The 27,586-nt window shown below is 41.4% G+C and overlaps 3 protein-coding genes across 3 annotated transcripts; 2 read left to right on the forward strand and 1 right to left on the reverse strand.

Moving 5' to 3' along the window:
- Positions 1 to 42: 42 nt before the first annotated feature.
- On the forward strand, positions 43 to 12,821 carry LOC146362328 (TRPM8 channel-associated factor homolog). Its single transcript, XM_084918641.1, has 12 exons — positions 43 to 719; positions 5,375 to 5,461; positions 5,594 to 5,717; positions 6,189 to 6,299; positions 6,398 to 6,501; positions 6,619 to 6,956; positions 8,680 to 8,981; positions 9,186 to 9,360; positions 9,633 to 9,727; positions 10,368 to 10,581; positions 10,984 to 11,220; positions 12,323 to 12,821. The coding sequence occupies exons 6-12, from the start codon at positions 6,914 to 6,916 to the stop codon at positions 12,547 to 12,549; spliced, it is 1,293 nt and encodes a 430-aa protein (XP_084774767.1). The 5' UTR covers positions 43 to 719; positions 5,375 to 5,461; positions 5,594 to 5,717; positions 6,189 to 6,299; positions 6,398 to 6,501; positions 6,619 to 6,913; the 3' UTR covers positions 12,550 to 12,821.
- LOC146362329 (E3 SUMO-protein ligase ZBED1-like) lies at positions 1,495 to 3,342 on the reverse strand. Its single transcript, XM_084918644.1, has 3 exons — positions 2,970 to 3,342; positions 2,522 to 2,672; positions 1,495 to 2,416 (listed from the first exon to the last, which is right to left on the reverse strand). The coding sequence occupies exons 1-3, from the start codon at positions 3,272 to 3,274 to the stop codon at positions 1,970 to 1,972; spliced, it is 903 nt and encodes a 300-aa protein (XP_084774770.1). The 5' UTR covers positions 3,275 to 3,342; the 3' UTR covers positions 1,495 to 1,969.
- Positions 12,822 to 19,001: 6,180 nt separating the features above from the next.
- LOC146362330 (TRPM8 channel-associated factor homolog) lies at positions 19,002 to 25,783 on the forward strand. Its single transcript, XM_084920114.1, has 8 exons — positions 19,002 to 19,170; positions 19,448 to 20,123; positions 20,423 to 20,445; positions 20,597 to 20,898; positions 20,990 to 21,164; positions 22,325 to 22,419; positions 22,918 to 23,131; positions 23,420 to 25,783. The coding sequence occupies exons 2-8, from the start codon at positions 19,528 to 19,530 to the stop codon at positions 23,719 to 23,721; spliced, it is 1,707 nt and encodes a 568-aa protein (XP_084776240.1). The 5' UTR covers positions 19,002 to 19,170; positions 19,448 to 19,527; the 3' UTR covers positions 23,722 to 25,783.
- Positions 25,784 to 27,586: the final 1,803 nt, after the last annotated feature.

The following is a 27,586-nucleotide window of genomic DNA, read 5'->3' on the forward strand; positions in this document are numbered from 1 at the left end:
TGTCTTGCCGTTGTAAAGCTGCATCCATGGTAACAAAACAGCCAGGGCGGGGGAGATTCCAAGATGGCTGCCGAGTAGAAGCCTCTCCGCTGAACAAAATAAATCTTAAACTGGTTTTAAAAAAAGAAACCTGTTCTCCATTTTTAAACCGATCTTGTGTTAGAAGAAACTGAGATATATAAATGTCGAATCGTAAGAGAATGAGAATGTAGCAGGCCAGAGCAAGTTTACTGAAGTTTCATCAGGTAATATTTTTATATTCAATTCAATTTCATTTAAATCGCATCAAAAGTCGCCTCAAGGCGCTTTATATTGTACATTAGATACAGAGAAAACCCAACAATCATATGACCCCCTATGAGCAAGCGCTTTTGCGACAATGGGAAGGAAAAACTCCCTTTTAACAGGAAGAAACCTCGGCAGAACCAGGCTCAGGGAGGGGCGGCCATCTGCTGCAACATGGCCTGTTATGAGTAAGCTAGCACCTTGAATCCGGCGACGCGTTTCCAAGTCCCCAGCTGCGAAAAAGTCTCTCTGTGAAATGGAGAGTAGCTCCTCACAGCAAGACTGTTTTTTTATATGGAGTCACTGAGGAAGCCAATGGAAATATAAAGGGGAAAGTGGTGGAGCTGTGTCGGAAAATTCCAGCGGATGGTCAGGCTGCTGCTGCTGTGGACAAGAACTCACCCGAAACTGTTAGCGGCCAACCCAGGATCCAGGTAGTAAAACTTGAGTTAACAAGCATCCCTCACTTATACTTTTGAGATTTGCTATTTAAAATATATTTTTGTTATTTCCTAGAAATGTTCAAAGTGTTAATGTGTATTTGAGCTCAGCGAGAGCATCTAAGCATCCATTGTTGATGTTCTGGAGGAGGACAGACATTTGTTCAGAACTCTTAAATATGTGGAATAAGCAAGCTCCGTAAGCAATTACTTAGGTGTTCCTCCACCGCAAAAGAAGCGTGTATTCACTGAATTTCCGGGAATACTTTTATTTTGACAGCGAATGCACACCTGCGGACCACTTATGTGCAGCCCTGACAATAAATCGTGTATGTTACTGTGTAAAAACGAATTCTTGATCCATCAGAAGTGTAAGTTGGTCAGCCAGAGTTACTAAGAATGAAAGTTTCATAGCAGATTCCACAGGAACTGCTTGGGGTCATTTTTGACCCCACTTGTGGAAGAGTGGGGTAGTGATACAAAAACTGCATTTTACACTAAGTTGTTAAAGCATCTCTTTTTCTGTTATTTTGTTAAATGCCAGGGGTTTAAGAAATATTAATATTTATATTAGACTATATTAGACTTTATTCCTATTTCAAAAGCAGCTAAATACTACATTTAGTTTTTGTCAAGAATCTCACTCTATAGCTGTGGTTCTGTTTATATGTGGTACTGCCTGTAGGGCTGGGTATCGTCACTGATTTCTAGAATCGATTCGATCCACGATTCGATTCGTTTCGATTCAATTTTGAATCATTTCGAAATATTATTATATGAACCATAATATATATAAAATTATGATAATTCACCTTGTATATGTACTGTCAAAAGAACCCTCTAAGCCTTGTGAATGAATTATATAAATTTCAAAATTAAGAACAGATACTAAAGCAGTTACAATAATGTAATTTTTAATTAACATTAGTATATATTTATTTTCATACATACATTTCAAGTGGATCAGGGATCCAGTGCAAATAGAACATATCTTTTGTAAACATCAGTAAAACCTCAGAGAAATAGTTTTGCTGTTAGTGTCTCACACAGCTTTTCTGAAATCCACTATTGTGTTTTGGAGACACACAGGATAACACAGCGTGTACAAGTGAACTGACAGAAACTAACCGATCAGAAAATGAAAAACTGCCTTTTAAAATACTTCAAAAAATGAAAACATACTGAACGGTATTGTAAAACCTCTGTGAAACTCATGCAATTTAGCCTTATTTATAACTACCCTCTCACTTCTTTGAGACTGTAAGGTTTTTCTGCAAGAAGAGAAGCTGGTCTACATGTTGTGGAGTCAGGTAGCTCCTTTGTGCGGTAACAGTGTCACCAGCAGTTGAAAACACTCGTTCAGAAGGAACACTGGTCCCAGGTATGGAAAGATACTGCTTTGCTTGTAGAGCCAAAAGAGGATACTCCCTTTCACGGTCCCTCCACCAGATCAAAGGATCCTCAGAAAGTGCAACAGGCTCAACGTCCCTGTATCGATTCACTTCTTCCTTTGCCTTCTGAGTTGGTGTTTTCTGTGGTGCTGATGTTTTTGTTGAGTAGGCTGGCCCAAGGAGAAAAATTAATGCAGAGTCCTTTGACCTCTTAATTGGAGGGGCATAATCCACTTCATCAACACCACCAAGAGAGATGTCAGGGACAGTTTCCTCAGATGTGTCACCATCAGACTGTCGCTGTAGAAAAATTAAAACTTAATTAATAAAGAAATTACTATTTATATTCTAACTCGAGTAGTGCAAAAAAACCAATAATTTTTTGTTTTTGTTTCTGTAACTCACAATAGCTGTGTCCACGTTCTCCAAACCTGCTGCTTCCAACACCAACTGAGAGAATGTGTTGTTACAGGTCTCTTTGGACAAGAATGGCAGGGCCTTAAAGCGAGGATCTAATGCTGATGCAATGTACAGCTTGTCCTTTAGGGCCACATATCTTGAAAAGAGATTTTGCACATTTAACTCAGTTTATTATGTTAGATATACATGTGCATGGTTACATACACTCATGCAAGATCAGAAACATTAATATACGACTTTGTTTCCATAATTTATATATAAACATCTATAGATAGATAGATATAAAATCAAAAGGCCTATTACTAGACAAGAGGGCTTAACTAACATTTTTATAATATATATATTTTTTCACTATAGTAAGAATTTTCATGTAATACATGCATCCATACAGTTACACTCATTCATGGCATATACACACAATTCATAAACATACCTTGACTTCAAGTTGTCGTATACAGCAGTCTTGAGGTCTTTAATCAGTGAGGAGTCGTGAGAGACACTGATCATCTTCTCCAGCAGCTGTGCATGCAGAGGTGCAATGATGGAAAGGGTCGGGGACTTTTCTTCAGACATAACCAGTGTGGCTGCTTTCAGCGGCTTCAAAGCTTTCACTATATCTTCTCCATCAGTTATGTCAGCCTCTGTAAGACTACAGAGATTACTGTCACTTCTCCTCACTTCAGGTGAGAGTAGAGCTGCAGAGATTGCTGGTTGTTGCTCTAGGAAGTGTTCCAGCATGTCCAACGTGCTGTTCCATCTGGTCACCCCATCAGTCACCAGCTTATGGGCAGGTAGATTCAGTATCTTTTGCTTCTCTTTAAGCTTGCCACTTGCAACAGTGCTGCGATGAAAAAAGGATGCTATGGGTCTCACTCAGCCAAGCAGCTGAGCAACAGCTGGAACTTTCAGTCCTGCTTGTGAAGCTAAATTGAGTGTGTGGGCAAAACAACCAATGTGCAACCAGCCCGTTATTTCCACAGCTCGCACCATATTTGCAGCATTGTCAGTTACGATGACTGGATTTTTGTTTGTAAGCTCCCATTCTTCGATTGCTTTGAACATAATTTCAGATAAATTAACTGCTGTGTGGCTTGCTTCAGTGGTTCTTGTCTGTAAGACATGAGACACGAGTCTCCACTCCTGGTCGATATGGTGTGAGGTGATAGTCAGGTAGTTATCTGTTGCTCTGGATGTCCAGCTGTCACAGGTTATAGCGACTCTCTCTGCTGACTTGAGTGAGGCTGTAACATCGTATTTCACTTTTTCATACATGTTTGGGATTACCACTTCACTCAAATGTTTGCGTGTTGGTAAAACATAGCGTGGTTCTAGCGTATTAGTGAGGTTTTGGAAGCCATCATTTTCAACAACGCTGTACGGACGTATATCTTTACATATGAAAGTTGCGACAGACTGGGTTATTTTTTGGGCACGTGGAGAAGTGGATGCCAACTTCACTGCAAATGCCTTTTCGAGTGAGCGTTGCTTGGTGTCGGCCGTTTTTGCTAGCGGGATATCTGGATGATGCCTCGTTAAATGATTTCTGAGATTTGTGGTATTTCCACAGTGCTTTACCTCCATTTTGCACATCTTACATACGGCTTTGCTTTTGTCCGGCTCTTCACTGTCTTCACAGTTCTTAAATCCAAAGTGTTGCCAGACATCTGCCTTTAGGCTTGGTGGCACATTCCCGGGAGTAGCCATGATGGTTCATGCGTCCAGGTCACTTAACTCTGGCGTGACTTCCTCATGTTAACCGCTTGCAAGTTTCATACGCGGCAAACTACATATGTATATAAAAGAATTGATTTCAGGATTTAATGAATCGATATCGTTTTATTCCAGTTAGAATCTATTTTAATGGATGAATCGATTTTTTAAACCCACCCCTAACTGCGTGCTTTATATCTTGTTGAGAGCGCACAGAGTGATCTCACAGCGACTGCATACTTTGCAGGGCCCCGACTGATGTATGTAAAGGCCACAGGCGGTGTGGGCTGTGAACGCTGAACAAATAGTATGGCATCAAAAGAGGCAGGGCAGCAGGCACTTTACATCTTCATGTTTCCCTCTCACCACATATCCAAACCAATATCATGACCAGCACGGCTGTGGCTCCAGCAAACGTCAGCTGATACTAGAAAGTAATGTTAAATTATTCTAACAACAGCTTATCAAGCTTAAATGTGCTGCTGTTGTTTATCCGCTGGTCTCCTCTTTCTGGTGCAAAGTGGGCAATGAACAAACAACAGAGACGGACTTGCGACAGAAAAGCCGATCGGCTGATCATGATTGAAGTAGCAACAGGAGAGAGATGGGGAGAGAATGATAGAAGAAGAGGCAGCTGTGCAGCATAAAGACACAGCATAACTCCAGCTTTGTGTCGATTTTCATTCAACTTGAAGTATGGGACAAATCGCGTTCCTTTTCACTTCAATATGGAACTTTAAAGTTTGACCTCCTCGGCTGTAATTGGCCAGCACAGAGTCGATCATGACCAATTGGCCAATCCACCACCTTTCATTGTTTATACGGTTACAATAATAATAATAATAATATAAGCATCTGCCCAAATGAAAAATCACCATCAGTAGCCGATGGCCAGTCCAGCTGTGGCTCCAGGAGAGAATGTTTCAGGCTCTCTGAAACACATGAAATGGCTTCATGTGGAGGGTTAGTGTTCTTAGTGAATCGATCTGAAAATATGAGTAATACTCACATCAGCAGTGCCAGGGTATTCATAAAGTGGTGTTAGAGTTACAAAATATTTCCTCAAATCTTTTGTAAAATTGTTGCTCTCACACAGTGGCCTCACCATCTTTTCTCTCTTCCCTTCAGGACTCTCCTCTGCTCCTGTTGAAGAGCTTACCAATGGGCTGCTATTCCAACATTTAGTTTTGGGTCTAGTTATGAACACATCTTCCCGTCAGTTGTATTCATATGATCTCCGTGATATCAGTTTTCTGTCACTTTTTTCTGTAAATGTGTGATAAGATATCTTTCCTGCTGTTAGACAACATGTTATGTTTGATCTCACTTGTGTGTTTGTCATGGCAGTAAGAGTGTAGAGTATAGTGAGAAGACCATGGAGGCTCTGAAGGCTGATCTTGGAGGAACAGAGATCCTGGAGCCCCTCAAAAATACTTACGGTCAGCCCTGCATTCCCACTCAGCCTAAACAGGTAACTCACACACACACACACACACACACACACACACACACACACACACACTTTAATGATGCCATTCTTTATTATATCTTTTTAATCATTCATTATTCCAACATGTAAGTTAACTATGAACCAAGCCCTGTATCACTTGTAACATATCTTATATAATCTGTTAATTATATACAAGTTGATCTGTTGAGTGGCTCCTACTGTTCCTCTCAGTCTTGCTTCTCTTATGTCGTTTTACTAAAACAGTTTACTGACAGCATACTTGTATACCTGTCAGAGAGTTGTGTTTCAGCTTGTGTAGATGTGTGTAAACTCTCCTCTCTGGCTGTTTGTCTTTACTGATGAAGAGGTGGGGAACACCAAAGAAGTGATCGATCTGGTGAAGAAGATCTCTCACATGAAAAACAAGAAAAAGATGATGACATGTGCTGCGTACCAAACCTGTGTGTCTTAAAAACAGCTGTTGTATTGCAGGTGTTTCTCTTTTGGGATTGGGGAAGGGGCCAGCTCTGCTCTCATCAATGGGATGGCCAAGGAAGGAGGAGGTCACGCTCAGTTCATCACAGGGACTGACAGGAACCAAAAGTAAGACAATGACTCATAACAATTACAGTAATGTTTGTTTTATTATTTATTTTCCATTGAAGAGATGAAATTGGTTTAACACTGTAATTCTGTGTCAGAGCTCAGAGGCAGCAGAGGGCTGTGTGACGCTGAAGTACAGCCTGGCAGGTCATCCCTCTGAGAACCAGCCGCACTTCAGTCTCAGACCTGCAGAGAACTCTGGGTAAATGAGCTGTTAATCTACTGGAATTATTAGATAATAACTCTACAATAGTTTACTTTGCATGTAACATGGTAATTGTGACCATGTCACCATACCAATATTTTCTCTTGTCTGTAGCTTAATAGTCCACAGGTTAGCTGCTCGGACTCTTATTTGCTTGCTAGAGATGGAAGCAGAAAACAATGAGGAAAAAGAAGAAGTAAAAAAGAAGGTGGTGCAGCTGAGTGTCCAATCAGGAGTGAGCAGTTCTTTCACTGCTTTCATTGCTGTCAATAAAGACAACAACAAGGAGATTCACGGACCTCTTCTGCACCGAGATATTCCAAGTAACAAGAATAATTAGCAATCCTATCTACTTCATATTGTTCTTGGGGCATTCTTATCTTATCTTATCTTATTAGTGGCTGGTCTAATGAGATGTGTTGCTACCCCTTGCTGTTCCTCTTTTTCGCCCGGTGAGTACAAGGTTTGTTACCTTTGCAAACACAGTGTGAGTACTTCTACAAACACAGGTGTGTGTGTGTGTGTGTGTGTGTGTGTGTGTGTGTGTGTGTGTGTGTGTGTGTGTGTGAAAAATAATAATTAGTTATAAGGACAAATTAGAGACTATTAGATACATATGATGCAAACCACTTCAATGGACTTAAATACCTTTTGTATACAATAATACAAAAAAGTGAGAGAACTCCGACAATTAGTTAATTAGTTTTGTGTCATCTGGTTTTATGGGTATATGCAGTTGAGAGTCATCTGCAAAGCAATGCAAATGTATGCAGTGTTTTCTAATAATACTGCCTAAGCAGGTGTAACATAAGTAGTATTGGTCCTAATACAGAACCTGGTGAAATTCATAAAATATCTTTTGTATACAGTAATACAAAAAAGAGAGAAATCCAACAATCATATGACCTCCTATGAGCAAGCGCTTTGGTGACTGTGGGAAGAAAAACTTCCTTTTAGCAGGAAGAAATCTCCAGCAGAACCAAGCTCAGGGAGGGGCGTCCATCTGCTGCGAGGGGTTGGGATGAGGGTACGAAGACAGGACAAAGACACACTGTGGAAGAGAGCCAGAGAGAACCAAAACAAGCAAAAACAACAAAATAACAAACCCCTCCCAGGTCACAGTCCCAAAGTCAGACCGCGCATCCCGCAGCGGTGCAAAAAAAAGAAAAACGCCACAAAACAGTCTCAGGTGGCCCCTCACTACAACAAAAGAGTTCAGGCGGCCGATCTCGAGTCCAGTGGCGGCGGCGTTGCAGCTCCGGCGGGCGGCCATGGGTCCGGCAGCAGCGGCGAAACAGTTCCGGTGGCCTGCCACTGATCCAGTGGCGGCGGCGCTGCTCCTCCGGCGGCTTGCCCCGGGTCCGGTGGCGGCGGCGCTGCAGCTCCGATGGCCTGCCACGGGTCCGATGGCCTGCCCCGGGTCCGGTGGCCGCGGCGCTGCTCCTCCGGCGGCCTGACCATGATCGGATATGGGTCGCATAGGGTCAAAAAAATCAGATTTGATGCGCTTTCGCCTGCAGTGTGAACGTAGCCTAAGAGATTAAGTATTCTGCACAGTATCTTTGGTGCTTCTTGGACTGTGCACTTCTTGATAGAGATCTCGGATGTTGGTCTTGGAATCTGCTGGAGTCACTCGCACAGTTTACGGGTGACTGCCCTGAGGAAATGATACTACTACTACTACTGATACTACTACTACTACTACTACTAATTATTATTATTATTGACCCAGCATTGTTTCCAGAAGTCCTGCAAGGCTAAAAAGCTTATTCATGGCCAGAATGGACTATGCATTTTTCCACTTGAAACTGACAGTTGGAGTCTTCTCTTGTCCAACAAATAATGGACCTAACTGTATGTGGTATACATGAGTCACTAAATGTGAAAAAATATTTTTGGGCTTGTTTTCAAACTCAAAATTACTGGTAGTGTTTTTATAGTTTGCCTGTATCATTTAAATCCTTTTACACTACAACCCATGATTGCCCATAAAAACATCGTAAAGCTCTTTTATTATATACATACAGAGCTCTAATAACCTACAGTGATGATAGGGTGGCACCTCTTGGGCAAAAAAACCCCAACCTTCTGCAGTTTAATGAAAAAACCAAAGTCATTACACTTCCAACAGTAAACGAGAGTATATTAAGTCAGATTTGCTTTAATATCTTCCAGGGAACAAGATCCTGAACCAAATGGGATTGAGCCTGTTGCCAGCAACAATCGGAGGAGGATCATACAAAGCCCCTGTATCCAGCCAGGCTATTAAAGACAGCTACCACTTCCGCCACCTTCTAAACTGCTTCGCTGCCCATGTGACTGCAGGTGAAGAACTTAGCCAGCATGAGGAGGGATATCTGAAAAAGCTGGGCAACGACTGCAACGTCTACTTGCAGATGAAAGCCCATGACTCCTCCCACTACAGACAAGTTTTGGTCATACTCACGGATATATTAATACCATCAGGCCTGCCAGAAGTGAGTAGACAACATAATATGATCATCTTAAAAAATTCCAAAAGAATGAAACAGTGCTGGTTGACTTCTCACAGCTATAAGTGACCAATGACTGACAGCTGCCCAATCTATGAGTGTTTGGTTTTGGTAGGTTTCTTTTGGCTGCAGATGCTGTGATAATGTGCGAAAGATAATTTTTTATAACATTCACCACTCATTTTCAAGGTGAGTGACACCTGCCCTGTAAAGAGTCCCAAAGACCACCTCCTCCTCGCTGTGGGTACCCAGGTATATAAGGTTTCCCCAGACCCTGACGCTCTCCTGCCCTACCTCATTAAGGACAACCCAATGATGCCTGTTGTCTATAACCACCGGATCAAGGTTGATGTTAATACAGCAGGTCAGATCTCTCCGCTGTGTTATGTGAACTGGTTATAATTTTACAATTTACAATATGTGTACAGTGGTTATTGTTTTGCTAACACATTTGAATCACATAGCAATGTTCACCATGATGCAGCAATGTTTGTTACTTGATGTTACACAGTTTTAATCTGTGAACCTCACTGTAGACACTGAAAACTGTGAAATACAGTTTTTAAAATACTGATTTTATACCTGCAAATGTCCCTGACTGTGTTGTTTTATTTTTTAAATATAATTGTGTTTCAGATGGGGAAGAGTGGATCAGCACAGGTCTCTACCTCTCTCCTGGTATGAAAACCTACATGGCCATACCACCTCAGATTGTCAACAAGGATTGGAAGGTACTGCATATGAAGTCAATTGATTTTAATTTCAGTGATAATGCTGACCCCATGCAAGTCTCTGTCCTCAGGAGGCATCTAATCGGGATGCCTCCTAAAGGTTGGGGTCCACAATATTTTATTCTCATTATTTATTTTAAATATGCATTTTCTAGCCTGATGTGATACTTTGAAGATTATAGACCATCATAAGTATAAGCTGAGGTTCCAGTCAAGCCCACTAGACTGCCCCCAGCAGTATAATGATATGGCATGCCTCAGCCTTCAATATCAATCCACCTATATCTAATGGGTGGGTGACATCACCCACTGGTTTTAAAGCTTAAAGCCTCAACTTCAGTGCTTTGGCTACAATCATGTTGGGGTTTTTTTAAACTGCAAGTGACCATATTGGGATGAGACAGAGTTAAGTTACCCAATTTAACAAGGTCACGCAGATACAAAAACATAACTGCAGGGATAATTACTTTAAAAATGTAAAAAAAAAAAAGTTGGTAGAAAGATTTGGCAGGGAGATTCCTATCAGCCAATGCGGCAATGGTCCAAAATCTAAGGCTTAAAAAAGAGAGAGACGGCAGTTTCTGGCACCTATTCAGTTAACTAACACATGCTAATAATGCATTTTCCTTTTCTTCTGCAGATTCAGATAGGATGTCAAACTGACTCACTGCATCACAATGAGGAGCTGAAGAGACCACCATCTGTCCATGAGCGATTTCCTGTCACTGCACAGATGATACAGGTTTGGAACCTGTGGGGAGGACTCATTTACCTGGTGGCCCCACCCAAAACACAAGTGAAGGGGTTGGAGGTCATAGTGCAGATGGCTGTACCTGCTCCATATTACAAGTCTGGTGAGTCTGTGGTGGATAGAACTTTAATATGTGTTTATCCAAGTGTGTCTCCAAGTAACAGTTTAACTGTGAAACAGGGTTTCTTAACTGTTAATCAAAGCTACTAACTGAACAATAATCATTGTGTACGTCATAATGTATAATGTACTGTATAAATGAAAAGACTTTGTGATTTATATCATGAGCATCAATTTCCCGTGGACCATTGTTATCTATGAAACCTCATCATTATAAAGTCGTTATTTGTCTCTGTAGATCTTGATGTGACACAAGTTTGTAATCTATCTAGTATGAGACATTAGCTAACTTTAAGTTAACGTTAGCTAACCCCTAGTCCTTTTTTTATATATGTTATAGCCCGAAGCGTTTTAGTAGATCCACTCCTCTCTTTGCTCTTTTCAGGTGTGACAACTGCAGCTCAGTGGTTAACGCTGCGCACGGCTCCTTCACCCTGGGCAGAGTTGGAGTTTGAAAACATCATTCTCACCATACCATCAGATGTTGTTCGGGGTCTGGAGCGCCCAGATGAGCTGGCTGCTCTGTGGGATGAAATCATGAGGGCCATTGCAGATCTGGCTGCCAAACCACACAAATTTCCCCGCAAGGAGCGCTTTGTGGCAGATGTGCAGATTTCTCACGGTAAGTGCATTTTGCCTCATGTTGTACAGTACACACCTTGCACTTATTTGCTTGTTCTTAGAGACTCCCAAGAACATAAGGCCTGACCAAAAAAACGCTGGGTGACTAACTGGTTACATGTGGACCAGTCTTTGGACCAGCTGGCACTCCTAACACTTGGAAGGAATTAAGTGGTTTAGGTGAGTAATTCATTCTTTTTTGCTTGGGATGGAGTCACTGGGAACAGGAAGACAGACTCAGAAGAAGAAAACAGAGTAACCAACCAAGAAATCAGTGTGGACTCTCCTGAAAGCTCAAGTTGAATACCTGCCATCCCAAGTCTGCTCTCTCTGCTTCAACCCCTCATGTCAGACATCTTGCAGCCCATTTGGTGTACTTCCTTTCCTTCCAAAGCCAATTACTGCTTCACTCATCAGCTTCTGATAGTGATGGCTTGAATCCACATTTTCTCCTCGGGGACCTGGTTGTTGTCCTCTGCAACCCACCTCTACATGAAATACCTAGGTACACCTTGTTCTGCATCGGCTGCTATGTCTATATGTTTGTGATCGGAACCTCACAGAGTGTTGAAGGCCACAACAAATGGGAGAGTAATACGAACTGCCGACACCGTATTTTTAATTTACGAGAGTAGCAGGTTCTATCTATGACAACAAGGCCTTTCTTCCTCAGTTAGTCAATATGGTCTGAGTCTTTAAACCTCGCATTCTATCACTGCCCTGAATGCTTGACTGATCGCTCTGCCAGCACTGGAGTGGATATTTCATGGATAGCCTGCAAAAGATAAGCTCCAAGATTTGCTGGGCTTCAATTTCATGTCACCCATGTAGGTGTGAATAGGAGGCAGCTGCTGTCCAGCCTGTAGATGCTCTGCTCCAACAACCCACTTGAAAGCTCAGATGAGCTGTGGTGAAGGTTGCTGGGGAGTTCGGGCATTCTGCCACTATTCACACTTCCAGTGATCAACTATAGTGTAATGATGCTTTTGTTTGGTTCTTTGCTCAGATAGATACAATGGCATTCTCTCTTTTTTGTCTATCAAAGCTGTAAAATCTGAAAGAATCATCACTATACTACTGTTTATTGCTCCTTTTCTGTTCAGGCTGGATGCATGCAGGTTATCCTATCATGGCACACAAAATGACAGCTCATGAACTGGTTGGCGTCAAAAAAGGTAATCCGATGTGGGGCCCCATCCATGAACTGGGACACAATCAACAGAGAGCTTGCTGGGAGTTCCCACCAAACACCACAGAGTGTACATGCAACCTGTGGTCAGTGTATGTGAATGAAGAGGTGCTGGGCGTCAACAGGGAGAAGGTGGAGTAAATGACATATGTCTTTGAGACAAATGGCCAGAAAGATCTTATATTGTTACGCTTTTTAGGAGAACTTCTTTGATGTTATATGATGACAAACCACTTAACTATGTTTTAGAGTAAAATATTTTACGATCATCTCATCCCATGTTGTTTAATGCAGACTGAAGGAGCCATGACTTCAGCAAACCGACAAAGTCGAATAAATGACTATGTCGCGGGAGACAGGACACTTGAGAGCTGGAGCATGTGGGTGGCTCTGGAAACATATAATAGAATAGAAACAGCCACTGAGGAGAAGCTGTCCCAGCTGCCTCCCTGGAACGATCACCCCATGACCCAGTATCAATAAACCTCAGACCACTGAAGGGTGGTTTTAACCAGTATCTTAACTTGAAGTGAATGATGGGCAACACAGTGAATTGATTTGGTGTTTGGTGTTCTGTTTTAACAACATTTATTAGAGTATCTGAATAGAAAAACAGAAATGATGTACTGAGGTTGCAGGGTTTGAATTCAGTATTGTAACTGGTTTGTGATTCTCATGTTCCCGAGGGGAAGCACAGTAGGCTTCCACTTACTGCCAGGTAGACTAGACTTTTGATGGTATAAGGAGTGGCATCTTTGCCTTTATTTCATAGTTGATGTGAAGATACAGGCAGGAAATATGACTTGTTATACATGTTCTGGGCTGAAATCATACCAAGGCATTGCACTACTATAGCATACATTTCAATCATTTGTTCTCTATAAAGAAATACAATGCATTATGTTTCTGTTTTGCTCTTGGTTTCTGTTTGCCAACCTGTTTGGGTTTCTTTTACTTGCACTGCAACCCTTTCCTTATGTAAAATGAATTTTTATAAAGAAATTAATATTCAAAAGAATACAAGGGATTTTCTACAGGTTTATACTGTAAGAGTGTGGATGTGGAAGATGTGTATTTTCTTTGTGTGAGTAAGTAAACTGCATCTTTCATTTGATCTGCTGTTGTATATTTGAATTATGCTGGTTCATAATACAGAGGTCAGACTTTATATAAGCAAACCTTTGTCTTTGCTTTCACACTGATATCTGTTTGCTCACAACTGAAACACTAATAAACCTGAGTTATACCTCTCAGACACTTCCTTTTTCATTCAGCTCTGGAGAGAAACTTTAGAGTTCACGTTTTTTTCTGTGCTGAAGAAGATTATCTGTTGAAGACAAATGCAGGTATCAATAAGAGACAACTAGAGTACAGGTGTGTGTGAGTGGGTGGGAAGATCAGTAGAACAGATGCATGTCAGAGTCGGGTGACAGGTCAAGAAAGAAAGGCTGAGGACATCTACTGGTGATATGGAGAGCTGCATGAAGGGGAAACTGAATGTGGCAAAAGGAAGCGACCAATAGAAATAGAGTAAACACAATATAATTGGGAGTCAGGTGTGTCAGGTGACAAGAGACATATGGATGGTGTGTTACTGTGAGTCAGTTGAAAAATGGCAGAGAGTTGGGGTAGTAGTGTAGCCTTGAGAAAACATGCCATGGCAACCAAGTTAAGTAAGTTAAAGTTATTCATTGTTATAAAAGATGTTGCATTTGCAGGCCGCTCTGTGGCAGCTGTGATAGGGTCCAGCCTGCGATGGATGGGCATGCCATATAATGATAGGTATTCAAGTATTATATGCTGTAAGATTAAAATATTAAGACACTTCTGATCTTTCTGGGTCCCACTATTTATAGTGCTATCAGAAACATTTCTATAATAATTTCCATGCTGACTTGAGAGAAGGAGGCAAACTATATAAATATGATTTGTGGTGTTTTCTACTTTCTTTTTTAGCAGCTGCATTGCTTCTTTTTCTTGTTGTTTCAGCTCTTTGAGTGCCTTTTTACATGCTTTCTTTGTCAGTTCAGTGTCTATATTTTCTGTCTACTTTCCCGTCACTTTTCCTTTGTGATGTAATGTTAGCTTTGATACAGAAATATAATACACGTGGAGTCATATACCTGATCTTATTCTTGAATGTTCAGATTATAGAAGCCACTGTAGAAGCGGTAACTCGAGGATGCGCCCGCCTACCAAAACATAGCAAAACTTAGACCATGGTTTGCAATGTGATCCGTGGTCCACTTGTTTCACCATTCAAATGGGAAGTCCGTCAACACAACAACAAATATCTTTTATAATAAAGTATGCAAAAAACAAAGCAAAGGCAGTGAGTTATAAAATGACAAGAAGTGGCAATGTGTTATCACATAGTGTTATGGTTTCCTCAGTTTAAGCAGTTATGTGAATTCTCAATCTTTCACATTTCACTATTTTTTTTGGACACTCTACATGAAGCCAATCTTCTCTTCTTTTTTGTAGTACTCCTTTCAGTCAGGTTTTTTAAAAATAAAGTAAAACCATTCGATGTCTAAGTCTTAAAATGATGATTTTTTATTAATGCATCATAGAGTTGAAGTGACTGTGTTCTAACCTTTTGACATATGTAAAAAAGGTTTTGATTGTTTTAGTCTTTTTTGCACTTGGGGGTCTGTGTTAAGAAAAATGCCTTAACTGAGTGACTGGCAACTTCCTCTACCACTGTTTCACACACCCTGCACAGGGCAGCTTTCCACTGGTGGTTCGGTGTTAAGGTGAAGCGGAGAACCTCCCTGTATAGCCTCCTGTCCTCACGGTTTGAGCGTATTCTATTGAGTGAGTGTCTAATTGTGTATTTTCTGAGGTTCTAGTCCACCAGTTTATAATAAATGTCAGTCTTTCAGTTTAAGCTTTCATCAGCTTTCATAAAGGTCAAAATTAATGAGTGTTTTTTGTGTTGTACATTTAATGAGAAATGTGACTGTTGATTTCCACCAGCCACATTTTTTGCAGTATGCAATTAACCATACACCTGACCCAGGTTAAAAGGAAATATGTGTAAACCTGTGTGTACTTGTTTTATATATCACACATGCACATGACATCCTTTCTTGTTGCTTGCCTTTTTTAAAGTTTTATTTTAAAGCACGTTTCCATTTTGGAGAAAAGCCATTCACTGGTTGGATGAAGGGCACAGAGGGGTTGTTGGTGTTATGGTGAAACCCGCACTCAAAGTTTTCAGTGAGTCAGAGCTGAAGTGTGAGGAGACAAATTTCAGGAATGACCTAAGCGGGTTTGTGTGTATAGCATATATCACTGAGCAGCTGGAGGCCTGTAATGTCTTTTAATGCCGTTTTCATTTACTTTTAAGGTTAGCGACAGCTGTACTTTATCGACTCCAAAAGACTGCCTACTCAGAGCGGGATCAGCTGTATATAAAGTTTCCCCAAATCCTGATGCCCTCCTGCCCTACCTGATCAAGGATAATCCAGTAATGCCTGTTGTCTGAAACCACAGGACCAAGATCAATGTTAACACAGTAGGGCAGAGCTCATTATTTTTGACAACCTATGTGTGTGCATAAGTTATTGTTACATTAATATATACAGCTTATTGAAAACAATGAAGTTAGTGAAATGCAGATTTTACATTTGTAGATTTCACTGACTTTTGATGTTGCATGTAGGGGTATCACAATACACTATAATGTCTTTCAAATTAAACATTTGATTTGTTAAAAATATGACAACAACAATAATAATAAACCAACAAACCAAAGCAGAATTTAAAACGGCAATACAATTTTAAAATGAAAAACAAAAGCTGACCTCAATGCTGCTTTATTTATGTACTTGTGTGTGTGTGTGTGTGTGTGTGTATAAAGTTCAGTAAAAGGCTGCATTATCCTGAGGAAATTCAAAACAAATGACTGCATTGAATCTGTATTACTATTTAACTCAGTTCTAAGGCAACAGTTAATCAGTGGTGCATATTAGATAATTGGAAAGACGTAGGCTAATTGAGGTGGGCTTTTCTTTTGTTGTAAGGTGTTCACTGTAGCCTCTAACCGTGTTTTGATTCAGTCATACAATGTGAGGCCCCTTGCTTAATTCTTAGAGTAAATTGATGCTGATTTAGGCTAACACTAACGCCTGTAGATTGTTGCTACTGTGCCCTGAACCTCGTCTCACAGGTGGGTCTTCAGTTTGTTTTTGCCCTGATTCAGTCAGTGCAGTTTGGGTCTCTCTTTATAGTTTGTGTTCAAAGAGATTACTGTACCCGCCAGTGACAGCTGTTCAAATTGGTTTAGCAAGCCTATATGTTCTTTTCTGTAATACTTTTCTTATTACTGACAGTAGTGAATTAATAAAGTTCAACAAATTCAACGAGGTTAAGGACAACTTTGTCTGATAGTTTTTTTATTTGATTCGATTTTATGTGTAACAGATGGCTCAGTACAGGTCTCTACTTGTGACTTGAAATAAGGACAAATGTTGTCATACCAGCTGAGATTATCAACAAAGATTGGAAGGCACTGTATGCAAAATCAGTTAATTTTGATAATGCTCTCTGGTAGAACTAAGACCACCTCCAGTGACACTCAGGTCCAAGTTCATCCCACTGAGCTGTCCTCACTATTACCAGTGCCTTGCCCCAAAAGTGCGCCTGTAGACCACCCAGAGATAGCAAGCCTCAAACCCCAATGTGTCTTTCCTGTACAATGTAATTGCAAAGAAGCACTGTTCCCATTTTAGACCTCTGACTTTTTTGTATCGAAACTGTAAACGAAAAGGAAAATGTATATCATGTCAGTGAAATTGCAAAGACATTATTTCACTATTGTTAATAGCATTGTCACCAGATCTAAATATATTACTGTATATTAAATATTACTATATATAATAATGTAATAATTTTAAACAAGGTCATACATTTGCTTGTGCTGCTAGTTTCAAAATAGGAAGGCCATGGGAAGTATGGGGTGTTGCAGCATCCCTTATTGTAAAAGGCAGCAATCACAACATCATCTGGCAAATGCAAAAAAATAGATGAAGGTGATGAAACATTTTAAACATTATTCTTGTAGTTATTTGTTTCAGAAATGTGTGGTTTAGGAAGTTATGATAAACAAGTGAAAATGCTGGTCATGGTCAAATGATGCTACATACTAATCTCCAGTTTTTGAAATTGTTCTTGGATTTCTCCCTGCACAAATATAGAGTGTCATCTCAGTGGCAATTCTGTTTTGAAAATGACAGGGTTGGGTCTTTCTGACTATCTTCAGTACCGCTGGTTCTTGATCTGAAGGATTTGGTGCTCAGGCAGTATGTTAAGCCTTCCAAAGCCCATCACTGGTCAGAGTTATGCAGACAGCTGGCTTGAATGCTCTTTCAGAGGAGCAGTGCCACAGCACTTAGAGAACCTAGACACGAGGAAAAGCAGACTTAAAGCCATTCAAGCCACAGAATTCTTATACATGTGGCTGGATGCCAGGAGAGGGACCTTATTGTTAACCCCTGTGAGATATGCCACCCTCAGGACTTGCTTGTTCCAGATTTAGTTGGTGTCACGAGTGACCTGGAGGTTATACCCATACCTTCTGCAACATGGGGCTAATGGCAGCAACAGTATACATATTCCCACTGGCTCTTCTGAACATGTGTCGTGTTCAGCAATATCTCTTTGGACTGGGACTTTGCCCTTTGGCTCAGAAGCACCTGAAACCAGATTACTGTGATGCGTAGGTTGCAGGTAACTCCCCATTGGTGGGAAGGGCTAATCAATATGGATATGGTCCCAATCCTTTGTCACCAGGTTGTGTCATCAGATGCCTCCTTGGTTGGCAAGGGATTAATTCACAAGGGCAAGGGTGTCCGGAGAACTGCAAGACATGTTGAGGAGCTAATTCAGCCATTTGAATCAGCTGTGTTGGATCAAGAACACATCTAAAAACTGCAGGACACTGGCCCTCGAGGCCTGGAGTTGGGGACCCCTGCTCTGCATGCACACACACATTTACTAAATAAATAAATGAATAAAAACGCCTCAAGAAAAGGGCACTTGGGGCATCCAAGAGGAAAGGGGCAGGCTCTCTAAAACACATTCACACAGACTCAAATACAAAAATAACTTACTCTGTTGTTGATGTTATAAATGTAGTGCTTGCAGGGAAATAGTTTAGGAACTCATTTGTTTCCAAAGAGGGGCTTTGTCAAGACAAGTTGTCTTCAGTAACTAAAAACCCACCAGCCTGTGCACTGAGGTCACAGTGATGATCAGTAAGCCTGAGCCAAAAGGGGGAGTACTTGTTTTTTTGTCAAGTAGCTCAAAAGCCAGTGGTAATCTGTCTTAACTTGCTTTGGCATGTGTGTTTGATTTTGAGGCATGCGGACTGCGATTGTAAATGTGAACTTCAGATGTTAAAGGTGTATATGATGAGTTAAAGATTGCACAGTATTTGTGCTGAGTGAAGAACTTTCTGTGTCTTACAGAAACAAAACAAACACAAGTCTGAACTCAAATAGCAAAGAAAACTAACACAAAGGTCTGTGACGGAATATAATTGAGTACATTTATATACATACTTACATAAAAGGAGCTGTCTCTCATCAGTAGTTCTTTCCTTGTTTGTCCTCACTAAAGTCCCTCCTCTTCTTGTCATATCTTCTGATATAAACATCACCTTTCCCTGCTCTTTTTACATTCCTTCTCCTGTCCTGTCTGGTAGAGCTCCTGGTGTTTTTCTTTAAAGCTGTTGTGCTACAGAAAGGCAACGTTCAGGTAACCAAAAAGACAAAAAAATGCTTTGTATTTTTAGGTTGTGTGTGGTTATAATGAGATCAGTGGAGAACAGCTTTTTATTTTCTCACCAGCTGCAGTTTGACAATTTGCTGTGAGGCTTGATGTTTAAAAGAATAATACTTTTATTTTTATGTTAAGTGAGTCTTTTTTAAATCCATCAACTTAGCTTGGCATACATATATGTAAGAAAAACTATTAAAGCTGATGTGCTAACAACCTTTTTCCCCTGCATCCTAACCTTCACCTTCTTCATCAGTCTACAGAGTATAAATCCTCTACACTGTGTCATCTAACCAGTCATTCAAAAGCCAACATGAAGAGGCCTACGCCTCCCTGATGAGAGGCCTGAAGGAGCTGGACCTACAGGGACCCTGTGTTCCCAGTGACCTGGTCCTGATCGGAGACCATGCCTTTCCTTTAGCAATGAACAGTCGAGGTCAGGTGCTGATGGCTGCCTCTCTGTACGGCAGTGGAAGGATTGTGGTCCTGGGTCATGAGGGCTACTTGACAGCCTTTCCTGCTCTGGTAGAAAATGCTGTGACCTGGCTGAGAGGTGATGGATCTGATAACCTCTCTGTAGGGGTGCACAGAAATGTCAGTGCAGCTGCTAATAGCCTAAAAAAATCCAGCTTCCAAGTAGAAGTTGTGGGAGCTTTCAGTGACAGACTGGGAGTTGGTGTTTATGTGACCGATGCCTACAGCGTGGGCTCAGACCCAAAGGAGCTGGTGGCGTTTCTGAAAGCTGGAGGAGGGGTGCTGATAGCTGGACAGGCGTGGCATTGGGCTGCAACTCACCCCAAAGAGAACATATTGCATCAGTTTGATGGGAATAAAGTGTCGGGAGTGGCAGGAATCTACTTCACTGAGCGTTATGGTGAGGTGGAGAACCTGCCCGTCTACCCTCAGATCCCGTCCTCCTGGATGTCGTTAGCGTGAGTATATGCTGGAGTTCTGTTTTACTGCAGATTTCTAGAAGTTCCACTTTTCAGATAATAACTTTTAATGTGAAAACATTTTTTCTCTCTTGTTTGATACAATTTTATTAAAGTGAAATTTGGCATTGAATCTATTCCTTTGCGTTACCTAATTATTAAGTAGAAATAGCTTTTATAAAAATTACAATTTTATATAAAGTTTTTTTCCCATTAGTTTTACTTTTTATTGTATTAAGTAATTAAGTAATATACTGCAAGTGTTCTATGTAATATTCGTAACTCATTACTTTTTTGAGTAACAAAACCAACACTGATCACAGTAAATTAGAGGACGTACTTATACAAACACACACAACATTTGACCACATAGCATGCTATGAATGCAATGTCTTTGATATGCTACTTAGTGATGGTGGTGACTTAAGACGGAGCCAATGACAATCAATAAAGAATCGTTTAATGTCTTTCAGGAAACAAGATCCTCAACCTAATGGGATTGAGCCTGTTGAAAGCAACAATCAGCGCGGGATCATACAAAGCCGCTATTCCCAGTGAGGCTATTAAAGATACTTACCATTTCCGCCACCTTCTGTACCGCTTTGCTGCCCATGTGACTACAGGTGGAAAACTAAACAAGCATGAGGAGGGATGTTTGAAAAAGCTGGGCAGCGACTGCAATGTCTACTTGCAGATGAAAGCCCATGACTGCTTCCACTACAGACAAGTCTTGGCTGCACTCACTGACGTGTTAAAGAGGTCAGGCCTGCCGCAGGTGAGTGGAAGATCATGCAGTATCTCATATAGTACACTACAGCTATCAACTAGATGTGTTAGATCAACAGCCACTGAAATTTTCTTTCAAGGTGAGCGACAGCTGTCCTGTAACGACTCCAAAAGACCACCTACTCCTCAGTGTGGGATCAGCTGTATATAAGGTTTGCCCAAATCCCGATGCCCTCCGGCCCTACCTCATCAAGGATAATCCAGCAATGCCTGTTGTCTGTAACCATAAGATCAAGATCGATGTCAACACAGCAGGTCAGGGCTTATTTTTGTTGACAAATATGTGAACTATTGATGAGTCCAACCTACACACCATATACGTGCACTTATTGTTTAAGTAATATATCTGATTTAGACAATGACCCTCTATATGTTACAGTAATGTTTACATAACATGAATATATCAATTTAATTGAAAACCATAAAATAAGCGAACTGCAGTTTTTGCATTTGCAGTTGTCAGTGACTACAAACTTTAATGTTGCATGTCGGGGTATGGCTTCTTTCAAATAAAAAAATGATATCATTCACAATGAGCTATTACTACTACTACTACTACTACTAATAATAATAATAATGATAAAACAAGTAGCTTTAAAAGGGTTATAAAATGCTGAAATGAAAGAGGAAATGCTCTCTGGTAGACAGGTATATTGCATAATAGAGGGTGATGGCATGTGGTATTAAAGACTTTGTGTATCTGCCCTTCTGCCAGTGGAGCTGAATCAGTGCAGACTGTGGTCAAGATTATCCATTATGTATAACTGTTTGTTCAGTGATCTCTTCTTCACCACAGCTTTGAATGTGTTTAGTTTGCAGTCAATTACAGAGCCGACTGGACAAGCTGGACAAGCTATTTATCTTCTCAAAGATTTTTGATTGTGCTTGGGAGTTTGCCCATGTTCGCACATGTGTTTTGTGGATTTGGACAAGGCATATAATTGTGTCCCTTGGGGTATCCTGTGCAAGATGACATGGGAGTACGGGGTGTCTTGTCTGCTGTCACATTTATAATTGCAGAAAAAGCTTGGTCTGCATTATCAGCAATAAACTGAAATCATTCTCGGTGTGTGATGGACTCTATTCTTTCACATTAAAAGGAGCCAGTTGAAGTGGTTCTGGCAGCTCCTCCTGGTTTTTTGTTATTGTGCCCCTTAAACCTTGACTCACAGATGTTTCTTCAGTTTGTTACTGAGTCACTACAGTTTGGTGCTCTCTTTAAGCCTTGTTATAGTTAGTGTACAAACTTAGTACTCCACATCTCAATGGCAGTTGTTCATACTGCTTTAGCTACCTTATATTTATTTTCTGCACATTTTTTCTTATTAACAACAATAGTGAATTAATATAATTCAACAAATTAATAAAAGTTAATAGTTAGTATAGTATTTTCTTTTTCATTTTGTGTGTGCCAGGTAAGGAAGAGTGGATCAGTACAGGTCTCTACCTGTGTCCTGGAATGAAGACCATCGTGGTCTTACCAGCTGAGATTATCAACAAAAACTGGAAGGTACTGCAAACAAAATCAGATTATTTTGAGTTCTTTGTCCCTCTGATAATGCTGCATGTTGTCTGGTCTTTGATAGAAACCATAAGAAACCATAACTCACCTCCAGTGAGGTTTAAGGCCAAGTTCATCTTACTGAGGCGTCCCTTTCCTTTCCCTCGCCCCCACTGTTTGCGATAGTTGACTGCCCCTCCCTGACCTTGGTACTAGCAGAGGTTTCTTCCTGTTAAAAGAGAGTTCTTCCTTCCCATTGTTGCCAAGCGCTGCTCATAAGGGGAAATTTGATTGATGGGGTATTCTCTGTATGTATTATTGTAGGTTTTTTACCTTAAAATATAAAGCACAATGAGTCAACTGTTGTTGTGATTTGGCACTATACAAATACAATTGATTTAAATTGAATTGAAAATCTAATTTTGCAGCCTGTTATCCTTTTATTTATCTTGTAATGTGTAGCTACAAAGTATTAGGCAATGACACAATTTTCCATTTTATCTACAGATTCAGATAGGCTGTCAAACTGATGAGCTACATGACAAGGATGAGCTGAAGAGACCTCCATGTGTTCATGAGCAGTTTACTGTTACATCAGACATGATGCTTGTGTCCAACCTGTGGGGGGGACTCATCTATCTGGTGGCTCCACCCAACACACAAGTGAAGGGTTTGGAGGTCACAGTCCAGAAAGCTGTAACTGCTCCATATTACAAGTCTGGTGAGTCTGTGGTTTATAACAGTGCTGTGTACTTTGTGCACTTTGTGTCAGTTGATTTAATGGAAGATATCTGATAAGTCTTATACTTGTTGAACTGGATCACTTTCATTCTGATCGAAGGTACAGTGTTTTCATTGGACAATACAGGTGACTTGAGCTCAACATATTTCTAGTAAAGAAAGCTAAACAAAGAACCTTTTAACAGCTTTACCCCTCTTCTAAACCAGTACACAAAGTTTAATAATCCAAGGCATTTTCATGGGTCTGTTCCCCTTTTGCTCTTTTCAGGTGTAACAACTGCAGCTGAGTGGTTAACGCTGCGCACAGCTCCTTCACCGTGGGCAGAGTTGGAGTTTGAAAACATCGTCCTCACCGTACCATCAGATGCTATTCGGGATCTGGAGCGCCCCGACAAGGTGGCCGCTCTCTGGGATGAAATGATGAGGGCCATTGCAGATCTGGCTGCCAAACCACACAAATTTCCCCGCAAGGAGCGCTTTGTGACAGATGTGCAGATTTCTGTCGGTAAGTGCATTTTGCTTCATGTTTTATACTTGACCACTGTCTCCTGCTGTGGTGACCCCTTGTGAAAAAGGGAGCAGCTGAAAGCTTTTGTATTTACTTGTTTCTTATTTGCTTTGCTTATGGAGAGTCCCAATGACATGAAGCCTGTCCATGACACATATACAGACAACCATTTACATTTATAAATCACAACAATTTGTAGTTTCCATCCTAACTTAAACAGGAAATGAATGTTTCTGTCATATATACACTGTTAGAATGATGAATGGTAATATTTGATATGTTGCACTGTTCTCTTACAAAGCTATGTAATCTTAAAAAAAGTACTAGTATCCCATTGTAGACCAACTTTCTATTCTGAGGCCATGGTTCTCAGCCGGAAAAGGGTGGAGTGCCCACTCCGGGTCGGGGATGAGCTCCTGCCCCAAGTGGAGGAGTTCAAGTATCTCGGGGTCTTGTTCGCGAGTGATGGGAGAAGGGAGCCGGAGATCGACAGACGGATTGGGGCTGCAGCTGCTGCACCAATGCAGACGCTGCACCAATGCAGACGCTGCACCAATGCAGACGCTGCACCAATGCAGACGCTGCACCAATGCAGACGCTGCACCGGTCCGTCGTGGTGAAGAGGGAGCTGAGTGTAAAAGCAAAGCTCTCAATTTACCGGTCGATCTACGTCCCTACCCTCACCTATTGCCACGAGCTGTGGGTAGTGACCGAAAGAACGAGATCGCGGATACAAGCGGCAGAAATGAGCTTCCTCCGAAGGGTGGCTGGCCTCTCCCTTAGAGATAGGGTGAGAAGTTCGGCCATCCGGGAGGGGCTCAGAGTAGAGCCGCTGCTGCTCCACATCGAAAGGAGCCAGCTGAGGTGGTTCGGGCATCTGACAAGGATGCCTCCTGGGCGCCTCCTGGGTGAGGTGTTCCAGGCATGTCCCACCGGGAGGAGGCCCCGGGGCAGACCCAGGACACGCTGGAGAGATTATATCTCTCGGCTGGCCTGGGAATGCCTTGGTGTTCCCCCGGATAAGCTGGAGGAGGTGGCTGGGGAGAGGGAGGTCTGGGCCTCTTTGCTTAGGCTGTTGCCCCCGCGACCCGGCTTCGGATAAAGCGGATGAAGATGGATGGATGGATGGATGGATGGTGTTGGACTGTAGAACTGCTTTGAAATTCATATGAGCTGTTCGCACTAAAGTAAAAACCACCATCACTACATGCGGATACCCTTTCGGCGCCAGCTGCGGCCCAAGGCTGGAGCCGAACAAAAACACCCTGATAACGACTGTGTTTAGACTGTTCCTTCCCATTCCCTACAAGGCCACCTGGGTTGGCTGGAAGACTGTTTACTTATTTACCTATTTCACTGCAGGGCAACCTGCACGTGGTGAATAAAGCCTTGATTGATTGATATCTGACTCCAATTTGTGCATGTAAATGGAGAGTCCTCTTCACACACTGAGGTTAATTATGGAGTTCCACAGGGTTCAGTGCTAGGACCAATTCTGTTTACATTATACATGCTTCCCTTAGGCAGCATCATTAGAAGACATAGCATACATTTACACTGCTATGCAGATGACACGCAGCTCTATCTGTCCATGAAGCCAGATAACACACACCAATTAGTTAAACTGCAGGAATGTCTTAAAGACATAAAGACCTGGATGGCCGCTAACGTTCTGCTTCTTAATTCAGATCAAACTGAGGTTATTGTACTCGGCCCTGAAAATCTTAGAAATATGGTATCTGATAAGAGATTTTTTAGTTTTGTGATTATTGTTTAGTTGTAGCTTCATTTAAGATAGGAGAGCTTGTGAGTTGGAACCACCACAGGAAAGGAAAGTGGAACCAGATGTGTAGAGGAATGCGGTGACATACATACTACATCCTGAGTTAACGGTCACCCCCCTCTCTCACTCTCCTTTTAAGGAAATGTTTAAGTTTCTATACATACCAAGCTATCTCCTATTTCAACAGACAAGCTAAAGGTTTCTCCTATTATGGAAACGTTTTTGTATACTGAACATACCACTCCTACTTCCTTTAAAGCTCACTTGGAGTATAAATAAAGAATGCGCTGAGAGCCCTGCGCGGTTTTTCTGTCACATCTGTTGTGCGCACTTTGACAGCAGAGCAGATCAGACTGACCGCCCATGCGCATGTAAAAAATTAGATATCTGAGTGTGACTTCATTTGCCTTTCTAATAACTTTTCTCTTCACAGAATTGAATTGAATTGAATTGAATTGAATTGAGAAACAGGTTTACCTTTTAGGTGACATGAATGAGTTGAAGGGAAGTTATGAACTGTTTCTGAGAGACAAATAACACCAGGATCCTTTTCTACGTAGCTGACAGCTGGTAACTGTGCAGGGGCGGGTCTAGCAAAGTCTTGCCAGGGGGCCAGGTAGGGCATTAACAGGGAAAGGGGGGCACAAAGAAATACTTTTCTTTCTTATTCTCATTTACAATGTCTAGCTTTGAATAAATAATTATCTGAATCTTACAACTAAAGTTTTTAACTGATGTAAAATGTATAGAAATCATACATATACCAACAAGACTGTGTACATCACTGTCACAACAGCGTCTGTTTTCATTCAAAGGCTTTATGGTTTTTCCTATAATACCTGGTGGGCTGGTCTTTAGTCAAAATGCCCGGGCCGATTTTTTGTCCCAGTCCAGCCCTGGTGTAATGTATGTGATGTGTCATGGTTCAGGTGAGTGCTGTTTTTTCCACAGTGCTGCTGACAGGCAGCAGCTGGGACACTAAGGGACGCTGTCTAGTTAAGCTCATAGTAGTGCCCTGGCTCTAAGTTCATGGCTCACACTTTGTGCATAGCTCAAGCTTCTCAGTCTTAGTTTGACATTGTTGCACATTCTTGTCTCATATACGCTGAGTGAACTGTGGAGCACAACACTAACTAATAGTGCTGTCAATTCTGTCAATAAAAGCGTTGTTTTCCATGCATACTCTTCCCCCCTGTGTGCTGTCTCCATCTGAGTCCATACGTCTTAGCCGTGACAGTGATGTATGTTGTTTAGACTCACAGCCTTCTTATTGATATTTTGAAGTGCCCTTCATTATTTTCTTTAATTGGCTCTGGTGGCTCCAGCCATAATTTTATGCCTCTATCCTGCAGGTTTACCTTTAGGAGTTTGTTTTATTGGAGCTCTCAAAGCAATACTTGATGATTTTACCTCAGCGTTTGTCCACAATCAGCCAACCTAGTTGATAGGATAACTAATCTCTTTATTTTTGTGAGACCGTTAGATTTCCAGAGACATAAGAGTTTGTTAGCACCGTTAGTTTCCACCCTTCTATTTACTTCACCAGAGACACTGGTTTAGGTTTTCAGATCGAGAGCGTTTATCCCCAATGTGATGCTTCTGTATTGTATGTACGGTCGGCAAGGTCAGTCTCTTAATTGCCCCTTGGGGATAAATAAAGTCTTCTGAATCTGAATCTGAATTGCTATACCGTCTCTTTTTTATTCTTTGTTTAGCCTGTTTTAATGTGCATGGGGTAATCCTGGATCACCACTGCGCCTAGTCCCTGCCTAGCCTCTCACTCGAACAAGGTCCTGCACCCACAAAATGGAGAGAAAGATCTGACACCGTTACTTGTTATGCCATTATTAACACATTGACTATGTGTGAATAGACCTCGCTGCACTGTACGAACAACCTGCCACTGAACATAACAGAGACACTGATGATGCTCCAAACACTCCAACACACATGCACATATGTACAAAATCAGTCGTAGAGACTTTGTGTGATAAATCAGACACAGACACACAGTTTCTGTGTGTCTGTGTCTGCCTTTTATGTTGATATTAACAGAATATCTTGTGTATGACAGCCAGCTTTCAGGTTAGAAGCTGTAAAATGACATAATCCAGCTTTTTGTTCAGCAGCTTTACCAAAGAGAT

Source organism: Perissodus microlepis, chromosome 22, assembly GCF_051167445.1.
Source record: "Perissodus microlepis isolate ML-2025 ecotype Zambia chromosome 22, ASM5116744v1, whole genome shotgun sequence".
Taxonomy (NCBI): Eukaryota; Metazoa; Chordata; class Actinopteri; order Cichliformes; family Cichlidae; genus Perissodus; species Perissodus microlepis.